A 20,531-nucleotide genomic window follows, 5' to 3' on the forward strand; every position below is an offset into this window, starting at 1 on the left:
GCACAAAATTGGTAAATGTCTTGGTTAGGGATAGCCATTAGACCCAGGAAGGTTGGCAGGCAGGAACCACAGTGCTATGGTGACTTCTGCTAGAAGAACAGTATTGAGGTCCCTTTTGGTATTACAGGGGCATTGCTGACTAAATATTTTCAGGTGACACTTTACCAGATCAATATTATTGGATTCATAGACATTTCTCTGGGACTTCTATAGTCTCCAAAAATGTTCCCTTGCGTGGCAAAACTTCTGAGGGTATCTGCTCACAATGGTGACCTGAAGTCACAAAAATAATGAGCAAAGCTCCAAAGATCCCTACGACATATGAAAATAGAAGTTTAGATCTATGGGTACCCAATGTCATATTCAGGAAAGTTCTCACTCAATGAACACTCTGCATTCTGGTTAATGGAAACCATTGATGCATGAAACATGGAAGCCACCTTTGATGATCTGGTGTGAGATGGGGCAAGAGCTCACCCCCAACTTTACCCTGCGAAGCCATACAAAGAGATACCATTCTCCATGTTGGATTCAATATTTATTAATATCTACACATAATAATTTCTGTTGGATTGGCATATATGTTTGGGTTGCCAGCCACAACCCATCTTTCTTGGATTTGAGGCCTTACTAAGGATGGTTCCTGTACCTTGGGAAACTTGCTCTCCTCATCGATGAGGGAGATGATGTTCATTGGTTTAATGGCAATCATATCCAGGGCGTCTTGGTTGTCGGTGAACTCGATGTGCTGCCAGTTGATATTCTCCAGATTGTACTCCTCCTGCTCCAACTTAAACACGTGTCGGACGAAGAACTGTTGCAGATTCTCATTGGCAAAGTTGATGCAGAGCTGCTCAAAGCTGCAAAAAACAGTAAAGACTTTACTGCCAAGTCATGGAATCAGACTGAAAGTGGATTGAGCACATCGGATTCACAAGCAATTTCTGGTCAGCAATGGAAGTCTCACCATGTCGAGAACCCCTATATAGAATGCTACAACCTCTTTCTTCCTGCACGTCATATTCCTCTACTGTTCTTGGAGTGTCTAGTTACTCTCTGTGCTGACCCAGCTCCTTTTTACCTCCCATTACTTATTATTATTTTGTCACTATGTGACTGAACTATGTCAACTGGGGCTGCTAAAATCACATTCAAGATGGCGGCACTCATTGGCAATCTCAGGGCTTTCAGACGTCTACACATCGGAGACTTTTACAAAGAAAACATACATAAAACAAATTAAATAAAAATAATTTTTAAAATACAAGCCAAGCTTACCTATTTACAGTGAAGTTCTCAAACCCGAATATATCAAGCAGACCAATCGATCGTCGCATCATTTTGGGCTCATTGGAGAGAGGTCGGTAAATGGCAGCATTGATTTTCTCCACGATCCATACAAAGAGACGCCCATATATGCCCTATGATACCATAAAAGAAAGGAAGTTACCACTTACCATAACTTAACCTATAACTGCTACAATTTACAGCTTCTAGGGCCCGTTCAATACCTTAACAAAGGCATCCCTGACATCCAGAGCCTGCTCCATACTCAGAGGGGTGGACACTGTCTCTCCTCTGGTGATAATGGTTCTGCTTGTGAGGCAGTTTGTGAGGTCCTGGGGTTCCACCTGTAAAAGCATACGTATACACAATCAATAAAATTTCATAAAAGCTGTAACACAAACACAAAAAATTATTAATGTGCACAGGTTATTTGTAGCACAACCTGACTTTTCGCCTTGCTGCTTCTCCCTTTTTTGGAAATCACTAGCTGTCAAAATGACAGCCAGGAGATGCAGAAATAAATACAGCATCAACTTCTATCAAAAAACACAAAGGGACACCAGATTTATAAACAATGTTCAGATGTGAGATACAAAGTAATATTGTTGCCTTTGCATCTACTTTGTTTCATTTATCTACAGATCAAAACATAGTGTTACCACTAAAAAAACGTGGTGTTACCAGTTAACTCCTAAGAAACTCTTTTTAACTAGTTCTCCAGTTTCTCTCCTTACTATAATTTTTACTGCAGGAATGTATTTTCCCCATTATTATTTTTTTTTTCATTTTTGAACACCCTAGCCAGTTAGGTATATGGTGGGCATATGCTTATTGGCTGGTGGTTGTCAGTTGGCAAAATGACCAACCATGGGAAGTTACCCCTCCGTTATTGGAGGAGTAAGATACGTAGAATATTGCACCACTGAAAAAATGGGTGCCGTGTATAATGGAGACGTGAATTTTTGTTTTCTGCACATACATATTTTAATTTTATTACAATGCTGTATGAGTATTATATGCTGTACAGTACAAAGGTACATTATATATAGTATATTAAATTCCTGACTCAATTCTTCATGAGTTTAATTTATTAAAGCTCTCCAAGACTGGAGTAGATAGACTAGTATGGGAGAACCTGGGTGATCCAGCAAACCTGCAATGGATTTCCTAAAAATCTCAACTATTGGAGAGTGTTAATGAATTAGACCCATAGTAAGAGAAACGTTCTCTACTCTGCTTACAATAGAGCCTCAAACTAAAAAATACAAATGTAACTAACCTCCAACAGTGTTGCAGCCGTTGTTAATGAGGTGGAATAAACCACTTCGCAGGCATCAAGGTTATCGTACATTCGGGCTACAAAAAAAGATAGAAAGATAGAAAGAGATATAAATATATATTTAAGATTTTTTTAAAGTACTAATATTAATACTAATTATTATTAATAGTACTAAGTACTAATAATATGAAGCCTGATATACCAAGATAAGAAACTTTACTAAGAATGCAGCCTATCCAATCACTAGAGACCAGTGACATCACTGAGAATGTAGCCTATCCTTTCACTAGCGACCAGTGACATCACTAGGAATGCAGCCTATCCAATCACTAGAGACGAGTGACATCACTGAGAATGCAGCCTAAAAAAACTGTACATTATACCTACAATAAAAATGTATTTGTAAAAGATTAATATCCATAGATTGCTGTAATAATTACCTTCATAGCGAAGGTTCCCTAAGTGCAGTATGGCCGCTAGGAGTCGGGAGATCTCCCAGTTCTCAGTGTCGGTAAACATTAGGACTTTCATGGCTGAGCGAATGTTTGCATATTCCTTACTGTCATCTCTGCCATCACAAGTTGTACATTTACCCTGCAAGGAAAAAGAACAAATATATCAGTGCAAGCTGTTAAAAAATGGCAAGGAATGTTTACAGTCCTAAAGAGAACCTGTCACCTGTGGATATTTGTAGTAATCAGAATCTCCACTTCTTTAAATGTCTTAGGCAATACATGCTTTTTTTTTGATGAATTACTTGTATTCTCTCCCAGTCAGAGAAGAAGAGTCAGGAGGTCCTTATAAAGCTACACATCACTGCTAAACACTTAAATAGCTGTCATATCAAATGTTCTGTATGCAATATATAAAAGAAAACTAAGTTATGTAAACTGTCAGTTCCTGCAGCAACTCAGACAGAGAGCCTGATATCATCCATGGGCTCAGGGAAAAGGAAAGTGAATACAATATAACAACAGCAATGTAAGAACTTGGACAATCATATTCTTAGAATGTATTAACCTGATTGGTTCAATGTAATTATTTAATATTTCCATCTTACGTTTCTTTTATTCCTTTATTCCTCCAGGGTGAACCTACTCCATGCACACCTCTATTTCCCTTTTCTGGATCTTAATCCCACAAACCCTGAAGAGTTAATCAACCCTCAAAGTCTTCAAACCATCACTCAAAATACACAATTTCTGTAAAGCAAACAGCCTTTGTTTTATTCAGCTGAATACATATACAATGGAGATTAAAACTAAACATGTGCCAAGCCTTTTTTTAAAAGAAGAATTTTTGCACATAATGACTTTAGCTTACTGTATGGAAGCAGTGGTATCTCTGTTGCCAACTGCTGAGTAAGACATTGAGCACTTCAACAGGTGCAGGGCTACGGGTCTGAATAAGAAGGGGAGTGCCATTATTTTGCAGAGAGACTGCTGCTTCCACACAAAGCGCAAAGAACTTATCTGCAGCATGCCTGAAAAGTAGCAAGCTTCTCTACATATGAACCTCAAGGCATTGCACACCTTTTTTTTTTCTGCTCCTGCAAGGTATGTAGCTTGGTTAAACTAAACATTTGTAGTTTCAATGTGGACAGAAGAAATAAAACGTAGGAGAACATTCACAAGTAGTAAATTTGAAGGCTTATTGGGAGTATAATGTGGCTGTCCTAGGTACTCGCCTTTATTGGTTGACACAAACCCCCTGTGATCAAAGTACAAAAAAGTTGATCTCTGCCCCCCAGAGTGTAGTGCTCCAGATGGAGCTTACCTTGACCTACCTGGCTGAAACCAAGCACGTCCCGTTCCTTTTGAGTAAGCCACAACCAGCCCGTCAGGTCCTAGGTTGGGAGCTTCCCCGATGGAGGACTCCACTAATGGAGAGTACCCAACCATAAGGCCAGGGGACTCTCCAGAATATCAGGACTGGCTAGGGCTGAAGCCACCTACACCCTCCATTTAAATGTGGACACAAATCCCAACAGACCAGTGACAATCAACAAAACATTTAATAAATAAGTGCTCAATGATAACAGAAAAGGGATAAAAAATTGCCCATTCAGGACTAGCCAAAGCCAACCCTGAAAAGAGGAGTAGTTGTGAAAGCTGCTTTGTGAAACGTGTCTGGTGCACAGAAAAATACCCTAGGTTGACCAAACCCATTGTGATTTTTTAGGTGCCCCCAGGACACCATCCCTAGAGGGCAAATCACAGCGGCTTTAGCAATTCCCAGCCACATGGTCATATGGTGGATTCTTCATCCCTATTTGAACCCATCTGGCAGCTACTTTATCCGGGCTACTCCCTGACCTCCACTGGCCCCCCTTCCGGAGGAGATCAGCCTGGGTACTGCCCCTTACAGAGCATCCCTATCTAGTTCCATTAGGTGGTACTTATCTACTGCAGTACTGTTCCCACTCCTAATCATTAATAAGGACAGATATTACTCTCAATGTTAGCCAAAAGGTCATTATCCATCACACTCACTCACCATACAGAGGTAGTTGTAGTCAGTGGCTTGTCCAAGACCCAGCTTCTTCTTCTGATCTGGTGGCATCCCTTTCAGCATACAGTAGAAAATGTGATAATTTCTTTCATCTGAAGCCTAGGAGACAATTCACTCATGCTGTTATCCAATTTATTGTTAGGGACATGTCACGCTTATCCCACAGACCTACTTATCCCACAGACATTGACCCCAATCAAGTCATTATGCCCATGGCCCACTGAGCCCAAATCTGAGCATTTACAAAAAATATCTGGTTGTTTATAATAAATTATTATTAATATAAATTATTAGTGAAAGGAGAAAGCAATTGTCTTCTCTTCCCAGTCATCACTGTAACTTTGTAGCAAGTCGTTAGGTGAAGGGCTGTGCAGGTGACCCATGGCAAGCCGCAGCAGTTCCAACCTCTCCAAAGTGAATGGCAATGGTTGGGAACCATTTTTGTAAGTGGCTGCACACAGCGGTGGCAGATTGCCGCACGGTTCTTAAAAAGTGGTTGCTGTTTGTAAACTCAGTCCCCTGCGGCAGCCACTCGTACGGGTGGTTACTTTAAGTGCCATTGGCCACACCTAAAGCAGCAGTTTGCTATGTGCCCAGGTGCAATGGAAAACACGTCAGTGTGAATAGGCATCCAAGCACCAGGATTTGAATTGATTGGGTCATCCCTGGGCCAGCACCTTCAGGAAAGTAGATGCTGATCTTGGATGATGCCAGAACAACCATAGGTGCATCCTTCAGGAGAGAAGACTACATGAAGGCATTGCCAGGGTAAATACTGTGACTCCTTGGAGAGAAGATAAACACCTGGCACTCTTTGCCAGAATTACAGCAATTATACATTCCATAGCACATGCAGGAGATGCTTTAACATGCCCAACCTTGCCAGGCAAATGCAGATGAACCCCCAGCAGTTTTGCTGGTGTGGCATTATCTTCTATTACTACTACCAGGGAGGGCTAATGGGTGGCTGCCATGGGCAATTCAGCAGGAAGCAGATCTGTAATCTACTACGCAGAAATAGTTTATGGCTCATGGTGGAGCACACTTCTGAGTAAAGGACCTTGCTATTTACTACTTACAAAGCAAGGTTCAGTGCTCCTCTCCTCTATCACTTCATATAGAAACACAAAAGGGAAAAAACAAAGCAGGAAGAAGAACAAACTGCTGCTCCCTAATGGGTTATAAGATTACAATTTTCCATCTACCTGTCGACAAACCCGAGACTTTTCCAAGAGATATTGCTCAATCTTGGCTCCTTCTATGGCTCCTTTCTTGTTAAAATGAATATCGATGTACTTTCCAAACCGGCTGGAATTGTCGTTCCTTATGGTCTTGGCATTGCCAAAAGCTGAAAGTGCAAAATGCAAGTTTGAAACATGAGAGGGATTTAAGGATCTATACAATGATCATATATGAAGAGATATGAGCACCATGGCCTGACCTTCTAGAATTGGGTTTGCTTCCAACACCTGCTGCTCTATCCATGAATGCTGCCCGCTGATGGCCGCCAGAAACTGCAGAATTAACTTGGTGCTTTCTGTCTTCCCAGCACCGGACTCTCCACTGAAATAGACCATAAGAGAATGAGATATTGGGGTTTATTTAGCAAGACCAGTGGAAGATGCTTTATAAGAAGGTATGTGCAATTCCAATAGAATGGTTTACTGCAAATACCTTGCTAATTTTTCTAAAAATTTCACCACCATCAAAGCAAAAATGCAAACAACACAAACCAGTGTTAAAGTAGAATTGCACCTCTGAAGCCTAAATGACCCCGTTCGTCAAAGATCAGGCTCACCTAATGATGCAGCACTGGTCCTTGTTATTCCGCTGCATGTTGAAGTAGCAGTTGTCCGCTATGGCAAAGATGTGTGGTGGCATTTCTCCAATCTTCTTGTTGGTATACAGGCGGATCTGATCAGGGGTGTAAATGGGCAGAAGCTGGTATGGGTTCACTGCTACTAATATAGATCCAGTATATGTCTGCAGAGAGAAATACATAAAGCGATATGAATGGATGCAAATTAATAACTTGATGAATGGAAGCACAAAACATATTTGATGATGTCTGATAAAATTAAAAAAAAAAACAATATGGGATTAAAAGTGGAACAAAACAAAGCATGAAAATTTACAGTGGTATGAGAAACATCCAGAAATGGTAATTGTGCCTAGTACCCTAAAAACCCATCTTTTGCATGGAATTCCTCCTGAAAAGTAGCAGTGTGTGTGCCTTATCCGTTCTGTATCTACAGAGCTGTATATTAACAATGTGGAAGATTTAGGGAGCTGCTGTCTCTGACTTCCAGTCTCAATAGATTTGGTGATATCACTACGGTGCTGCTCACTGTTTTCCATGCTGAAGGCTCTTACATGTGGAAGAAAAGCCCTGCTTCTACCAAGATGGCGGTCTCTGTACAAAGAAATAGTTCAGAACAAGGCATGGTAAGTCTGTAATGGGGAAGAGATCAACTGCAGGGTGACCACAGGTAATTTTGGTGACTCGTTCATCTCTATCTGTCTGGCTTTTTTTTTAAATTCATTTCATTAGTGAATAATGGAAAATCTAAAGCCAATGTGGCATGTTTAAAGTGCTTGCAATATAGAAAATGAAGCCCAACTCCAGGCAAATTGGTGGTCATAAGGGTCCCTTACATTGGCTGCCAATTTGGAGCTTCTTCACGTAGTCAGCAGAGTAGGGCCACCTTACACTGGGTGTAAAATTGGACCCACTTATATTGGTGGTCATTGTGGAAGGGCCCCTTACATTAGGTGTCAGTATAGTATTATATTCAATTGGTGATCAATGGAAAAGGAAGGGCCTATTGCAGTTGGTATCATATTAGACTGTGAAGAAGGACTTACCCTACATTGAGTGTCAGTTTATTGCTCCCTATCATTGGTGGTCAGTTGGGAAGAATCCCCTTACGCTGGGTACCAGTTTAGTGCCCTTACATTGGTGGTCTGTGGTAAGAATGGCCCATAGACAAATAAATATGAAATATAAGAGGTGCTGCTGGGTCCCCAGCATTGGTGCCTGAGGTGGCAGATTAATCCACCACTCAAGGAACCCCTAGCAACCTCTAGAGGAACCTTGGTTGACTTTCTCCCTCTTACCCATCTTTAGAAAATGTTAGGGTGACGTGGGCACGTCCTACTGGCTATTCCATGGCGGGGTTCCCTTATAATCCCTAGGAAACTAAAACAATAACATCAGTCCAAAGAGAATAAATTGTACCAAATGGCCAAAAGCCAAAGTATTAAGGTGACCACCAGGTGCATAAAATGGGGGGTCATTTTTGTCTAGAGATGGACTATCACATGGCTGAGATTGCTAAGTCAATATACCTACACTGTGATACCTTTGCCTTTAAGTCTCACTGATCAGTAATGCTTTGGCCCTAGAAATGTCATCATCACACAAAACTTCCATGGCTGTATGGAAAGGGCAAACAAAATGGAAGAATTTATTATATGGTACAAGGAGAAACATATGGAAGATGATATCACAATGCCGGGGTAGTGGTGGTAAAAATGGACCAAAACTGTGATTATGGATGATAATCGGCCATACTTACTCTCCCTCCGCAGTTAGTCTTAGAAAAGAAACAATAATTGGAAAGAAGTTAGTAATGATCCTGAAACTTGATGGTATAATGGTCAGTACTTTTTTTTATAGTTTTGGATAAAATTAAAAATGGGGAAACCCTCATTGTGGAGACTTCTCTGCACTTTTGGTCCCACAGACTCAAGAATTAATTTGGCCCTAGAATTGGTGTTCCCATTGGAAGACTTGCACTGTAATTTTGCTCAGAAAACTTTTGGGTTTCCTATCACTATTCTGCCAAATAAAGAAGGCAAATTTAAGCAAGGACAGAGACCATAATAAAAACACAACAATCATTTTACCACATTCTGTTCAAAACTAAAACAAAAAAGGTTTAGATACACTTTAAGGAAAGTTTTTATAAAAAGAAACACGAAAGGCTGCCATTGGTGGGAAGTGCAATTTGCTTGGCTGCCATGTAATACCTCTGGTTTGGAGTCACTTACCTGTAAGACATACCTAGATCAGAACCTCTGAGCAGTGGTGGATGTAGCCAACAAGGGGCCCCTGTGCAGAAGTAACTTGGGCCCACTGCTGAACTGACTTGGGGCCCTTGTGGGGTTTCTTTTGGCTAGGGGCAACAACCCACCTTTTTTGATCTATATATTGTTGCTGGTCAGAGATTTGGAAAGTCCTTAGCCCTATGGGTCAGCCTGGGAACATATAATATATATTTATATAATATAATATATATTATATAATATATAATAAAGTGTCAGTCTACCAAAAAACAATATTTAATCTCTTGGTAAAGAAGAAGATGCTAATTGGCCCATTTTAGATAACAAGCACCTCAAACACTAAACCAATGGAAATATTTATACAATTATAATATAAGCCTAAACACAGTAATATTTCAAAATTCAATTTTGTAATTTATTTTAAATCTGCACTTTTTATTAAAACAATGTTTGATGATCTTGCCATGAATGTTAGGTTGAAAAAAGACCAAAAATCCATCAAGTTTGCCCACTAGGGAAATAAACATATCCCAGATATAAAGTTAATCCAGAGGAAGGCAAAAAAACACTTTTTTCTACCAGGGGGAAAAAAATTCCTTCCTGATTCCATAAGGCAATCGGATGTTCTCTGGATCAACAGTCTCTGTTATCTTTCCTTTAAATCCTTAACACCCAGTTATATTCTGTGCTTCTAGAAATCATTCAGCTTTTTCTTAAATCAATCTCTAAAATGTGCTGAGACTTCTTCCTGAGGGAGCTGATTCCCCCTTTTCACAGAACTTACAGTGAAGAATCCCTTCCTTATCTGGAGATTAAACTTCTTTTCCTCCAGACGCTTTTACAGACACTTCCTATTAAAGAGTGACAACTGTCCCCCAGTTGTGCCCCTACATTGTCATCCTCTATTGGAGACCACAAATGGCTGTGCCCACACATGGGCACGGGTTACCATTGTCACCAACAGGTCAAGGGCAAAAATGAGCAGCTGACACTAAAGGAAGCCCATTTAGATAGAAAGGGGCTAATTTTGAGACTAATTGAAACAGGTCAATAGATGGTTTGATGGAGGCAAACCAGAGCTGGCAATTATGTGGAAGGTCAGTTTTTGGTAGAGCAAACTGGACACTTGCCAAGGGCGCCCCCATTTTCCAGGGTGGGAGGTGCAGGGAGCTGGGATGCTGTGCATTTGCGACCCCCTACGTCATATATTCCTTGCACCCCATATGGTTTAAAACTATACTTTAAATATGTGAATTGCACACCACAGAGGCCCAGTTTCTGGATCACCCGGGGTGCTCTATGGGAATCTCCGGTTAACATGCTGCTTATTATTCCACAGGCTCACGTTATGGTTTCAAATTCCTGCTGTTCCATGTTTCCAGTAATATTTAAGAACATGTTCCCATATACTATCCAATCCCTATTAATAGTTGTATGTAATTGGTTCCCTATACCCCCAGGATTGGTGTATCTCCGGAGTATTATCAGGTCACAGGTCTCTCCTGAAACCCAACTCTCGTCCTTACGGTGAATAATTCAGAGCAAAATTACGCTGAGTTCTACTCAAACAATGGCAGCAGACGCACACCTTACCCGCTCTATTAAATCTTAATGCAGATTGTGCTGGGCTAAACAATGTATTACAGCTGGGATGCGGGAACAACAATCGGGCCATTTATCTATCATAATTATCTCACTAATAGACGTGTGACAGCCGCTGAAATATCGTGCTGAAAATGCCCCAACATGGCTGATGGGTCAACCAATCAGATTCACTTTTTTGGTTCATTTTACAAAATGAACACTAGGGCTAGGGTATCCAATACCTCCGACTATAGTTCAAAGGTCATGCAGTGCTGGCCTTTATACTGGTATACTTTTCTAAAGCATTGTTTACCAACCATTCTCGAGTCGTGGCACGTATTTTATATTAGAAAAATCCCATGGCGCACCACCAAACAAAAACATAAGTTAAGCCACCTGCTGACATCTAGTGGAAGAGTATTTAATTATTCTTCCTGCCACTATACGTCACTGGCATAGACAAATCAAGACTATTCATTAAGACTAGACTAGATTATTTGCAATAAATAATAATAATTTATGGACCAATTTGAAATTGGTGCCCATGGTGCACAGCGGTTGGGAATCCTATTGTATGTTACTTCCCCCACCTTCTAGATCAGGGGTGGGCAAACTTTTTGACTCAGGGGCCACATCCTGAAAAAAAATTTGACAGAGGGGCCAGGCCAATGAGAGAGTGGGCGGGGTTATGCCATCATGACGCTACTTAAGGTAAAGTCATGATGGCATTACCCCGCCCACTCTCCCATTGCAGATCTGAGCCTGCGATGGGGGAGTGGGCAGGTTGTGTGCAGTGACATAGCCCGCTCATTCTCCCATCGCAGGCTCAGATCCGGGGGACGAGTTTCACGGCTGTGGCCGGTGCGCCCCCCAGCGGAGTCTTTTTCCTGACCCTGCTTGGGGTGGCACATCCCTATTGGGCCGTATACGGCCAGCGTGCTGTAGTTTGCCCATGCCTGTTCTAGATTGTAAGCTTTTTGGGGCAGAGCCTCCTCCTCCTGTATCACTGTCTGTATCTGTCTGTTATTTGCAACCGCTATTTAATGTACAGCGCTGCATAATGTGTTGGTGCTAAATAAATCCTTTTTCATAATAATAATAATATTAATAATAAAATTTACAAAAGATCAGAGTCATCTATTCTTTAATTCAGCATAAAATCTATGCTGGCCTTTGAACACTCAAAAGCCAATAAAATAAAATAAAAAAATTAACATAAAATTAAAAAGAAAAAAACCTCAAAAGGGTTACCGGCTCAAACAAAATCTCCCTTCCCCATAGTACAAAGACCATGCAATGCATTTGGGATGGAAAAACTTTACCCTGGTGAATCTGCACAATAATTTACCAGAATGGTGAATCTTGAACCTCATCCCTGCTACAGAACTCCTACCCGTCTCCTCCTATACACAACATAGGAGGGAGATGGCGTCGGGATAATGTAAATGAAAAGAATGCAGTACACAAAATGATCTGTTTATGACATTTTTACACGAACAACGGATGTTTTTTGCACTTTTTGAACAGATTACTGAAATAGTTCAATAATCAGGGTCGGGTTTGTACTTTTTTCTCCCCTAGGCCAGCTAGCTTGTGCTCGAGGGGGAAATATAGGAGAGCAGCCATGATAATAGTAGGAGGTCATTGGGGGGGAGCTATGATGGCTGTGGGCAGAATAGTCCTTTGTTAAGCAAAATAGCAGTACAAATGGCACCCCTATTGACCATGGCGTCCTTGTGAGAAATCTGGCCCTGGAAACAAATTCTGATATGTTCTTCTCCCCTCCATTGCGATGCAATGTCTGCAGTCCTCCTCTGCACCATTTCTCCATCCAGGTTTGACATCTTCAGCCATCATTATTGGTTAGCCTGGGATGCCATAACTCTAGCACATGCATATGGATATTAATTCATCCCAGAACCAAGACATGCTGAGAACGTACATTAAGCTGGTATATTTAGGAGAAGAACTAATATTATTATTACACAGCATTACAATCTAATGTCCTTACTATAGTCATAGGTCAATTTTCGGGGGAAAGATTAACCTAACTGCATGTTATTAGAATTTGGAAGGAACCCCACAGAAACCTAAGGAGAACCTGTAAACTCCATGCAGATAGTGTCCTGGCTGAGATTCAAACCTGGGACCTAGCGCTGCAAAGGCTAGAGAGCTAACCACTGAGCCACCATGCCACCCATAGCAAGAAGAGAATACTTTTACACAATTACTTACAAAAAAAAAAAGGCACCCGCCATCTATCCACAAAAAAGTGCAAGAAGTCCATTGTTGGGGCATATGTACTCTTTAACCCTTCTCAGCCCCAGTCCTTATCTGTTTAATAACACTCTGCACAATGTCCAGTTGGAGTATCCAAGATATACATATGTAAAGTGGGCCGCGATTGGAAAGCGGGACAAGGGATACTTTTGTACCAAAAATGAGCATGACATTTGCAATGCTGGAACAGGTGTGTTGGGAGGCCCAGGAAGTTTACCTAGTATGGGGCACAGATATTTATGATAATAAAACTTTCATACTCACATAGATAAGGTGTTCCCGGTATCTGATGAGGAGATTACGGAGGATTCCGGCCTCATTAAGGTCCCCCAGGCGGATCATGTCTTCCACTCCATGGATGGAGGTTGGGTGCATGGGTTTAATGTGTGATGCATTCTGTGGTGAGATCCAATGCTCCTGTAGATGGAAGCAGCCAAGTACAAATCAAATTGGTCATGGCATGAATAACAATACTAGAAACTTTTCTATAGCACTGAATATCTTTGGTTCTAACCATTCCCATATCTTGCACAAAGGGTAAATGCCAATAGAGCCGAAGTCATAGACAGGGCAGAACCTTCTCCATCTAAGGTCCAGTAGAGTTCTACAGGAAGATCCATCATTATTGTAACTGTCTGAGCTTATTTTCACATAAAAAAGTTATCTTGCTCTGGAAATGGCCATCAGCTTGTAAAGGGAGATCGGGTATTTGAACCTTGGAAAAGATTTTGGAAAAGATCCTTAACTATGTGGTCCTTCGATACATCAAACCAAGATGGTTTCCATCACCCATAGAGAGGAACTGTACAAAAATCATGGATAGGCTTACATTTCCTTCATCATCCAAGACCTGGATCTGCCCGGAGTCGCACAGCTTAACCACGGCTCCAACTGGCACATCAAACTCCCGGCCTGTCTTAAGGTCCAGCCAGACATAATCGATGCATTATTGTTTTCATATCAGCAAATCTTCTACTCCCCGCTGATTGGAAAACTTTGACCCACATTTTATAAATGCAATCTAGGCAGCAGAATGATATTGTTTCCATTTATTGAAGCAGTAACACGATGTACTGTCTACCTCTTACACCCAACCAGTTCAAAAGAAAAACTTGGGCTCCACTTTATTTTCTATGGTCATGCCCTGACCCACTGATCCATACTCTTCCCCCTTATGTATTGTTGCTATTCCACAATCTTCATCCCTAACTGGCTTAAGACCAGGGAAGGAGAGCATGCAGGAGATATTGTTGCTGCGCAAGTAGTTGCAATTAGACTGAAGCGGATCAAAATCTTTACTATGCAGGAGGAAGGGGGGAGTCTCACTGCTGCATACCCTTTCATCCACAAAGGTCCAAGCATGTCCCCCCCCCATCAACATTACCCCCACCTATTCAAAGACCTGACCTGCACTCACCTAACTCCTACAACTATAGCACCCCCTTACTCCTTCCACCCTCATAGTGCTATACCCACTCCCCCAATAAATGAGCTTGGAGCTATGAAGGTTTTAAGCATTCAGAGTTTGTTTTATTAAAGCTCTCCAAGGCTGGAGAATATACACTTTCATAAATGAATCTGGGTGATACAGCAAACTTGGAATAGATCTGGTCCTGGATTGAAAACATTTGCTAACAGATAACAAATAACTGTCAGGTATGCTACATCACCCAGCTTCACTGATGAAAGTGTATCCTCTCCAGCCTTGGAGAGCTTTAATAAATCAGAAGCACTGTGCCAGCGGGGTGGTTATGAAAAGAGAAGTGCTGAGGTGACACCAGATTCATCATGATATCTCAGATGGGGTGGCGTTATAGTAACATGACCAAATAAAGATTTTTATTGTCCCCACTTTCTGTATTTGCACATTCAGATGTACATTGGGTGCTCAATCCAGCACTTGCCGCTAGGACATAGGATGTGGGTCCGCAGTGCCTGGCAATGTGGCTTGAATCCTGTGACAACCCCATGGAAATTTGGACGGCTGGGGGTAATGGTGGTGATAAGAACAAATCTTCATGGAAGAAAACAGCAATAAATGCCCAATTGGGGTCCTAACTCCTCCAGAATGCGGCTGATGTCATGGCAATCAAAGGGTTCTGCATGCTAAAATTTGGGTCACCTGCACCCCCTTTTCCAGAAACTTTAGGATGGAGACCCATTGTGTCTTCCTAAAAAGAACCATCACCTGCAAATTGTGGGAGACTTATCAAAACCATTGTGATATTTATAAGGTTAAGTGATGAAAAAAATAATGTTTAAAAATATTTTTATGATAAATTAAATATTGAAATGCAATTCCGCTTCGGGCATGATGCACCCAGGACACACATGCATACGCACAGACAGAATGCACAGCATCTATATGAATGCACATGTGTAAGACAAATAATTCTGGAAGGATCCATAATGGTAACATTTCAATGGATGTGGTTTTTAATGCATCAGCAATGAACAATTTTGGTTGCAATTTTACAGGTGCACAACAAATTCATAATTCATTTACTCAACTCAATCTCATTTTTTTACAATTTACCAAATCATTGTACTTGTGAGCAAATTTAGTAGACCAGGGAAGGTTTGGAGCTTCCTGTCCCGGTGACAACTGACCTCTTTCTGTTCTAATCATATTGTCCTGGTGTCACCGTGAATGGAAGGGAGGGAAAATGTCCCTAATATAGGGCAGCAATTCTAATGTCTCTAGCTGGTAAAATTGTAATATAATGTTTCTTTATCTAAGGGTCATTCAATTGTTATTTTGACAAATAAAAGCCATTTGAAAAATAAAGCAGTGAAAAGCATGTTAAGGGCCAGTGCACACTGATGTATTGTGGCGGTGCACATGATGATGCATGTATTGCATTGCATTGCGTTATACTGCCATTTATTCTGTTTAATAGTAATACCGCAGCGCACTAACACAAAACACTGCAATACACATGCAAACCAAGGCAACACAATGCACAAATGTGAACAATGAGAAGTGTGGCATGCAGCATTTTACAATAGAAGGAGGAAAGGATGGCATAGAGGAAGTTAGGTGTAAACACTAATTGATATAGGAAGTGCCAAGCCTGAATGCATGAATTCCTTTTGAGAAGAGATGGGGTATAGAAGAGGGGGTAGATAGAAGGCTTTTAAATGGCACTCGATTGGATTTGTTTAAAAAGGTATACAATATTCAATTATCCATGAACATATATATACTTTACATATCTATATATTTATATATATACATTTATATCTCTTGTCCCCACATGTTTCACCCTTGTGCGCTTCGCTTCCTCAGGGGATATGGAGATTCATTATAGACCAATGTAAGACTATATACAACAAACAATATATCAATATTTTTTCATAATACAGGAGCGGACTTATGTATACAATCCAAGATAAGTCTGATTTGGATTAAAATGGGAATATATAAAACCCCAGCAGGTATTATGTTCTTTGTCCTATCAGAGGGTGATCACTGCACTTTCTGTCTAGGAGACAACAACAGGAAATAGAAAATCTCTACAAAGTGAGCAAAATCCCTGCAGGGACACAACACATTTCTGTCATTTGTAACAATCGTTTGTAATCATTTCCATTGACAGTAGAATAAATGAGCGCTATATACAATGCTGTCCAATTCTATAAAGTGGGGAGGATGAGCAGGAGGCTCCCTGCTGTGTTCTTCCCTATAGGAAATAACAGTGTTGATCATTTAGTGATCCATTAACAATAGTTCTCTAAATGACATAGGAGGACCATTGTACACACTCCAGATTTTGGGCATTTGTCACTCGAGACAAATTCTCATGATTATTATTTTAGCACTTGGTGCTTCACAGAGGATGACGGTTTTCCATACAATTTAAAAACAAGCCTGTTTATTGATGGAATTATTTGCTGATTCATCTACTATCTGTACCAATTACATCCCTGAAGAAGCGGACATAGTCTCTGAAACGCGTCGGATGATCTCAACATATGTAATGTGTACAATGTATTTACCCTATGGATGTTAGAATGTCAAATAGACTCTTCCTAAATTTTGGTATATGGGAAGAGGCATGCATATTTTAATTATCACTTTTAATGAAGGAAATAAAAATCTATGAAGTTTTTATGTTATTCACTGCCGGTAAAGTCCTGTAATTTCTTTGTTTTTTGTATTCTTAAATGCTCATGATTGTTACAATTGCATAACTCATGTACTCAGCCATGGAAGACTGCCACTAAGACATGTGTCCCCAGTAGATGATTTCCCTGCTATCATAATTGTAGTGACAAATAAAATGTTTTGATTTCTCATTCCTTTCTGTGACTCCATTGGGGATATTCACCAATGTCGTAAGGGATGGAAAATCCAAAATTTTACCAAAATCAGAAGGTAAGGTGTAGATAGTTAAAAAAGTTAAAAGACAATTTCCACTCTTTAAAAAAAAAAATCACTATGATGTCTCAGGACGTGGAATCTCCAATGGAACACAAATGCCAGGACTGCATGTGAAAGCTTGCAATGGCACATAGACACCATGACCAATAGTAAAATCTTCCCAAAGGGACACTAATGCCAAAACTGGAAATGTGTGTACCCAGTGTGCTATTCTAACCCTGCGCTGCCAGTGCCAAGGCACACCCCAAAATATTCTTCCTCATGGTGGAAAACCTTCTTACCCTGACAAAGCTAATGATGGCTAAAAGTGAAAAATCCTTTTATCCCTACGGAGCTTCTGCCCCAGAACATCTCAGAAACACAAGAACCTCCATCAACATGGCAACGCTATCAAAGAATACCGCTCACCGGTAGTAGGGTGCTGGGTTTCAATGCCTGGTTAACGTTACGCAGAAGTGCCCACTTGCCCTGGTCCTTCTCCAAGACGTCTTCCACTCCTCTGCGCCGATACATCCCGAAATCAGCCTTCCAATGTGCAACGTGAATGCCTAAAAGACGTCCTCACCATGCTCAGGAAAAAATGGCGGTCCAGTTTTTCCACCACAGGTTGCCCAATTTAGGTGTTTTAGAGGCAGATCATACCAGGTATAAAAAAGAGACTGAACCCTTTTTGGGTAAAAAATGGTATTTGTGGTGATTCAAAATCCGGATTCTGTGTACCGATCCAATGTGGCCTCATCACTAACCGCCGGTAGTTGCTGTAGGGCCAAGCAGAACTTCTTTTTGCACACTCAGCTCATGTTTTTCGTCCTCCTTCGCTGCTTCCTAGTGAACTCTGAGAGAATTTGAGTTCCTTTTGTACTTATTAATCTTCAGTTGGGTTCAGCGGTATGTAACACATGGCTTTTGATTAACTTAATTCCTTAACGACCAGCGAGGAGCAGAGAGCGGTGAAGCAACCCAAAACCAAGACCCATCTGCGGCTCCTCCGAGGATAAACAGATAACCTAGATCCATAGCAACGGAATTTTAAATAATTCATTGATTTGTCACCTTCCTTTAGCTCTCCTTGGAGTATTAACTTCTGTCCAAGGAAAACACGGCAATCAATTACTCGTTAGGGCAAAGCCAATAGATGGATGGGTGAGGGAGACTGGACACCAAATGCCCCTCCTGCCCCTAGTTTTGGAAAGCAAAATAAATAGATAGTTTATTTGTTCCTAATTTTTAATTACCGATCCATGGCAGCGGGTTATATTAAAGTGTGGTACATTACTGCAATGCATTATCACACAGTATTTATATAGCGCCATCATATTATGCAGTGCTGTACAAAGTCCATAGTCATGTGACTAGCTGTCCCTCAAAGGAGCTGACAATCTAATGTCCCTACCATAGTCATATGTCAATAACACAGTTGAAGGTCAATTTTTGGGGGGAGCCAATTAACCTAAATGCAATGTTTTTGGGATGTGGGAGGAAACACACACAGACACAGAGAGAACCTTCAAACTCCATGCAGATAGTGTCCTGGCTGGGAATTGAACCTGGAACCTAGTGCTACAAAGGATGGAGTGCTAACCACTGAGCCACCGTGCTGCCCAATGCCTTATACTCTGAAAGTCAATGAATGCGGTTACGGTGCCCCAAGAAACTTTGCCAGCTGGTGGCAACTAACTGGCCCCATTGCACATGGAAGTGCACTGAAATGCATTGATGCAACACATTTAAAAGTGTATCTAATATTTAAAGCGTATCTAATAATTATTTCATATAAATATAAATCTATTTTTCATTTGGTTTGGCTTCCTATCTCACATTTTTTGCACAGCTGCCCAATTTTACTTTTGTAGGCTGACAACACCTGCAGCATTTCACGTGCCACCATTCAGTTTCCTGATTGAAGTAACTTGCAATCTGACAACGCTGCAGAAAATTGCAAGGCAATGGCTTAGTGTTGTCAGCCTGCAACAGGAAATAATATTGCTGCCAGGATTTCCAGGTAAGAACTTTTGCAAACAAGATTTGCTTGCGAAAACTGCTTATAGATGGGCATGATGCTAAAAAGCTGAAATAGATTTTGTGATTGTATACACTTTAAACCTTTTTATCCTTTTGTAGCTGAAGACAGAGTTGGCACAGGCACCCTGGCAAGTGTGGCATAGGAGGTTTGCCCTGAACACTGCATGTGCTGCATATAGGCAGAATGACAATAAATATTCAGCAAAAAAAACATTGCTATGTTTGAAAATGGATTGAAAAATGTTTATTATTTCTATTTTTAATGTTTATCATTATTTGGAAAACAGTTAACCAGTGGGTTATTCCGCACTTATCCTCTTATACTGTACATATATCATGTCAAAAAGCCTGATTCCTTTTATATATTTCCTACTTGCAGCATAATTATATTATGAACATTTATAGCCCCCTTTCTTGGGTGGCAACCTTTGGGCCAAGTCCAGACAAGTGGTGCCACGCAGCTCCTTATGCCAGTATTGGCCATCCACACCACTGCACTGGCTATTAAAGAACAAATGTTTGCATGCAGAAGTCAGCTGGTGATACCGAACTGCTCCATGCTGCTCCATTCATTTTCAATGGGCTACCTGGGGTGACACGATGTGTAGCATCCTATCCAAGAAAAAGGTTCGGGGCATAAGGAAGCTGTAACCCCAACGCAACCTCATGGACTTACTCAACTGGCCTTAACAAGGGTATAATACCTTTTCTACAACTAGAGAAAAAAAGTCAGCAGTTTACATATCGCTCAGTTATAGTACAAACCAAAACAAAAAAAGATAGATAAAAAGTATATAGAAAACTTTCTTCCAATTATTTTGTTCAAAGAAAATTCTGAACAAAACACATGATTAAAATCCTCCTATACAACAAATCTTAGATAGACACAGAACTCCTTTCTGAGCAATGTCAAATAACCTGACGCGTTTCGCAGATTATACTGCTTCTTCAGGGGATAGATAGCAGTCTGATATCAAAGAAAGCCTTGCTATATTCCTGCAAAAGCAATAGTAAACGTCAGCAGCATTAGGTTCAGGCCATTTCAAATCAAAGGACGGAAGAGTTAAATCCATAGGCATATGCCAAGTTGTATGAATCCCAGCCTTGTTTTGATCA

General features: G+C 40.8%; 1 protein-coding gene across 2 annotated transcripts in view; it reads right to left on the bottom strand.

The window, feature by feature from the left end:
- Positions 1-17,994, bottom strand: part of MYO7A (myosin VIIA) — a 69,966-nt gene extending 51,972 nt beyond the window's left edge. The window contains exons 1-12 of one of the 2 annotated variants that reach the window (XM_072401657.1): positions 17,801-17,994; positions 13,839-13,951; positions 13,274-13,426; positions 6,876-7,060; positions 6,519-6,640; positions 6,283-6,425; positions 5,063-5,176; positions 3,007-3,160; positions 2,567-2,643; positions 1,512-1,631; positions 1,279-1,421; positions 650-860 (exon numbers count right to left, since the gene is read on the bottom strand). In XM_072401657.1, coding sequence (XP_072257758.1) covers positions 650-860; positions 1,279-1,421; positions 1,512-1,631; positions 2,567-2,643; positions 3,007-3,160; positions 5,063-5,176; positions 6,283-6,425; positions 6,519-6,640; positions 6,876-7,060; positions 13,274-13,426; positions 13,839-13,951; positions 17,801-17,906 — 1,641 coding nt within the window. In that variant the 5' untranslated portion in view covers positions 17,907-17,994. Of the gene's footprint in view, positions 1-649; positions 861-1,278; positions 1,422-1,511; positions 1,632-2,566; positions 2,644-3,006; positions 3,161-5,062; positions 5,177-6,282; positions 6,426-6,518; positions 6,641-6,875; positions 7,061-13,273; positions 13,427-13,838; positions 13,952-17,800 lie in introns of those variants that run through there. The other variant, XM_072401648.1, reaches the window with a different exon arrangement.
- Between the last annotated feature and the right edge of the window lie 2,537 nt (positions 17,995-20,531).

This window comes from Pyxicephalus adspersus, chromosome 1, assembly GCF_032062135.1.
Source record: "Pyxicephalus adspersus chromosome 1, UCB_Pads_2.0, whole genome shotgun sequence".
NCBI classification, from domain to species: Eukaryota; Metazoa; Chordata; class Amphibia; order Anura; family Pyxicephalidae; genus Pyxicephalus; species Pyxicephalus adspersus.